Source organism: Cyprinodon variegatus, unplaced genomic scaffold (genome assembly GCF_000732505.1).
Source record: "Cyprinodon variegatus isolate N-32 unplaced genomic scaffold, C_variegatus-1.0 Scaffold607, whole genome shotgun sequence".
In the NCBI taxonomy this organism is placed as follows: Eukaryota; Metazoa; Chordata; class Actinopteri; order Cyprinodontiformes; family Cyprinodontidae; genus Cyprinodon; species Cyprinodon variegatus.
The window spans coordinates 47,120-50,279 of NW_015151060.1; the positions used below are offsets into that span (position 1 = coordinate 47,120).

Sequence of the window (3,160 nt, forward strand, 5' to 3'; positions counted from 1 at the left end):
TGGCTCACTACAACAAGCGCTCCACCATCACCTCCAGGGAGATCCAGACCGCTGTGCGCCTCCTGCTGCCCGGTGAGCTGGCCAAGCACGCAGTGTCTGAGGGAACCAAGGCTGTCACCAAGTACACCAGCTCCAAGTAAACTCTCACTGCCGCAAACTCAACAAAGGCCCTTTTAAGGGCCACGCAAATATCAACAAGAGCATGTGTTTCCTTAACCCTTTATTGGGTTCCCAGTAAAGTGATTTAAAAATCTAATTTCACTTTAAAATTGATCTAGAAATGAGTAAAAAATTAAGTGTATTTACCAATAATTTCAGCACAATGTCTTGTCCTGGATTCCAGTAACACTTGTCTTAAGCACTGGAAAAAAATTGAAATCTAGATAAGCCTTATTTTTTTCTTAAAATAAGTGCATTTGTTCTTGGACATCTGGCCAATGGAATAAGAAAACAATGGCATTGTCTTATTTGAAGTTATCCAAATGTTCAAGAATAAAATCCAATTTATCCAAGAATAAAAATACAGCAAACCATCTCATTCTTAAAAGGCAAGGACAATTTTCTGTTAAACTGCGACATTGTGGGGACCAACCCTCCATATGGGGACTTTCATCACTGGGGGAGATTACTGTTTTAGGCAAAGGTGTAGGTTTAGGACTAATGTGTGAATAAAGTTTTGGATAGGGTTAGGTATGTACCTGTAACCTCCAGATTCCACATCCTCCATCACCGCACTGCTCCTCCCCACTCATGTACGTGGTGTGGAGCGCTTGCAGTCATGTTAATCTATGAGAACCGTTCCACATCCACCGCTACTCTTCTGCACGTCTCTATCCACGTACTTCTTGAATGGGAAAAAGTGACGTCATTTTTAGTAGTAAGAATAACATTTCAAATATCTGAAATGTTCACTTTAGATAGGAGGAATATTAATAAACAGTGTTGTATAAAGTACTGAAATCTCAGAGTCAAGTAGAAGTATAAGTAATATGACCAAAATATGACTTTGGTAAAAGTCCAAGTCACTGACTGAAATGTTACTTGAATAAGTCTTAAAGTATCTGAAATGGCTTGTACTTAAGTATAAGAATTACTGTAAAAATAGATGTACTCAATTAATGTAGTGAAAAGTATAAGTTAAAAGTAGTGCAGTTTGAATGACATTTTTTTACATTTTGGTAAACTTTGAAGGTTAAATTCACTTAAAATAATATAAACAACCAAGTGTAGGATAAATTTAGACTGGCTTTGCGAAAGAGGCGTATCCTATTGGTGTTGATGAACAAGCCCAGGCAAGACCCGACTTTGCAGTCAGTAGGTGGGGTCAAAGCACTTGCGTTTCTCTCGCTCTTTTTTTTTTTTTTTTTTACTTAGTAACTAAGCCAAACATTGAAAATGTATCGGAGTAAAAGTATGCAATTAAGTTCGTAAATGTAGTGAAGTAAAAGTGAAAGTTCTCAAAAAAAATGTATACTCTTGGTAAGTATAAAGTACTCCAAAATATACTATATATATAATATAAGTACAGTAGTGAAGTATTTTTACTTCGTTACTATACAACACTGCTAGTAAAGGTATTTGAAATGGATATCTGGTCAAGAAAATATATATCAAAACAGCCTCTTAAATGAAGTAAAGATTTGTAGATATCTGAAATGTAGTTCTTATTAATACAAACTGACTTTCAGCTTACTTAAAATTTCATTTCAACTGGTAGATATCTAAAATACAATTCTTACNCACCTTATTAAGTTATTGATATGCCGCACAATGTCCTCCTTTTTGGTGCTATAGAAATGGCCACCCTATCTGAGGTGGAAGCTGGCTCAAAGCTCGTCTGCCTGGCTCCTGAACAGGGTCGCCTGTACAGCTGGTTTACAGTTGCAGCCAGTCGACCTCGGCAGATGGCTGCTCGCACTGAGTCTGGTTCTGCAGGAATTTTTTTCCTGTTCAAAGGGAGTTTTTCCTCTCCACTGTCGCTACAATCATGCTTAGTGTGAGGGATTGCCTCGAGTAAATGAGTCAATGAAATCAACTGGTTTTCCTTAGATAGAAAACTTTGATCTGATTGTAAGGTGCCTTGAGATGATGTGTTTTGAATTGGTGCTATATAAATAAACTGAAATGAATTTCATTAATCAAATGAACATAGAAGGGTTACAGCTTTGACAGTAGAGTTATAGTTGTACAGTTAGTTGGTTTACTTAATTTGAGTAGTAGGTCTACATCCTTCCCATAAATTATAAATTCTCATTTTTATTTTATTATTATTATTATTTTTATTTTTTTTGTCCAGTGCATTGGTCCTTGTACCTCTTCCTTAGATTATTAGATTTTATTGCTGTACCATTTTCTCTAGTAACCACAAACAGGAAAAAGAGCTGGAAGGGAACCAAACTTTCTCTCAGTTGTTTATGTTTCAACACCTATCTAGGAGTCTTATGTTTAAGCAGCATGGAGCTTCATTCCAAGTCAGATGTTCTTTGTTCTTCTGGATTGTTGGAGCTTTCTGTTGTTCATGAGCTGTTTTTGAACATTGATAGATAAAAACGTTGGTTACGTATTTTAACACCAGATTCTATGAATATAGGTGTAGCCCTTTATCAAATACAACATAAAGCTCAAAAGGTTTCTTGCTGTGAAGCTACAACAAGCTCCCAACCCATCCCCCCCTCTCACACGCACCAGTAGCTGCTCTAACCTTCCGAGCATGTAGACCAATCAGAGACAGGGTACAGCACAGACTCTTTTACATACACCCTGTATATAATCACCGGTATCCTCCTCCAACTCATTCGTTGTTGTTTCCAGGAACACATCAGGATGCCTGAACCCGCCAAGTCTGCGCCCAAGAAGGGCTCCAAGAAAGCCGTGACCAAGACCGCCGGCAAAGGAGGCAAGAAGAAGAAGAGAAAGACCAGGAAGGAGAGCTACGCCATCTATGTGTACAAGGTGCTGAAGCAGGTGCACCCCGACACCGGCATCTCCTCCAAGGCCATGAGCATCATGAACTCGTTCGTCAACGACATCTTCGAGCGCATCGCCTCCGAGGCTTCCCGCCTGGCTCACTACAACAAGCGCTCCACCATCACCTCCAGGGAGATCCAGACCGCTGTGCGCCTCCTGCTGCCCGGTGAGCTGGCCAAGCACGCAGTGTCTG

At 39.6% G+C, this 3,160-nt stretch overlaps 1 protein-coding gene across 1 annotated transcript in view; it reads left to right on the forward strand.

Moving 5' to 3' along the window:
• Positions 1-2,791: 2,791 nt before the first annotated feature.
• Positions 2,792-3,160, forward strand: part of LOC107096233 (histone H2B 1/2-like) — a 7,426-nt gene continuing 7,057 nt past the window's right edge. Inside the window, exon 1 of the mRNA XM_015392807.1 lies at positions 2,792-3,155. Coding sequence (XP_015248293.1) covers positions 2,824-3,155 — 332 coding nt within the window. The 5' untranslated portion in view covers positions 2,792-2,823. The remainder of the gene's footprint in view (positions 3,156-3,160) is intronic.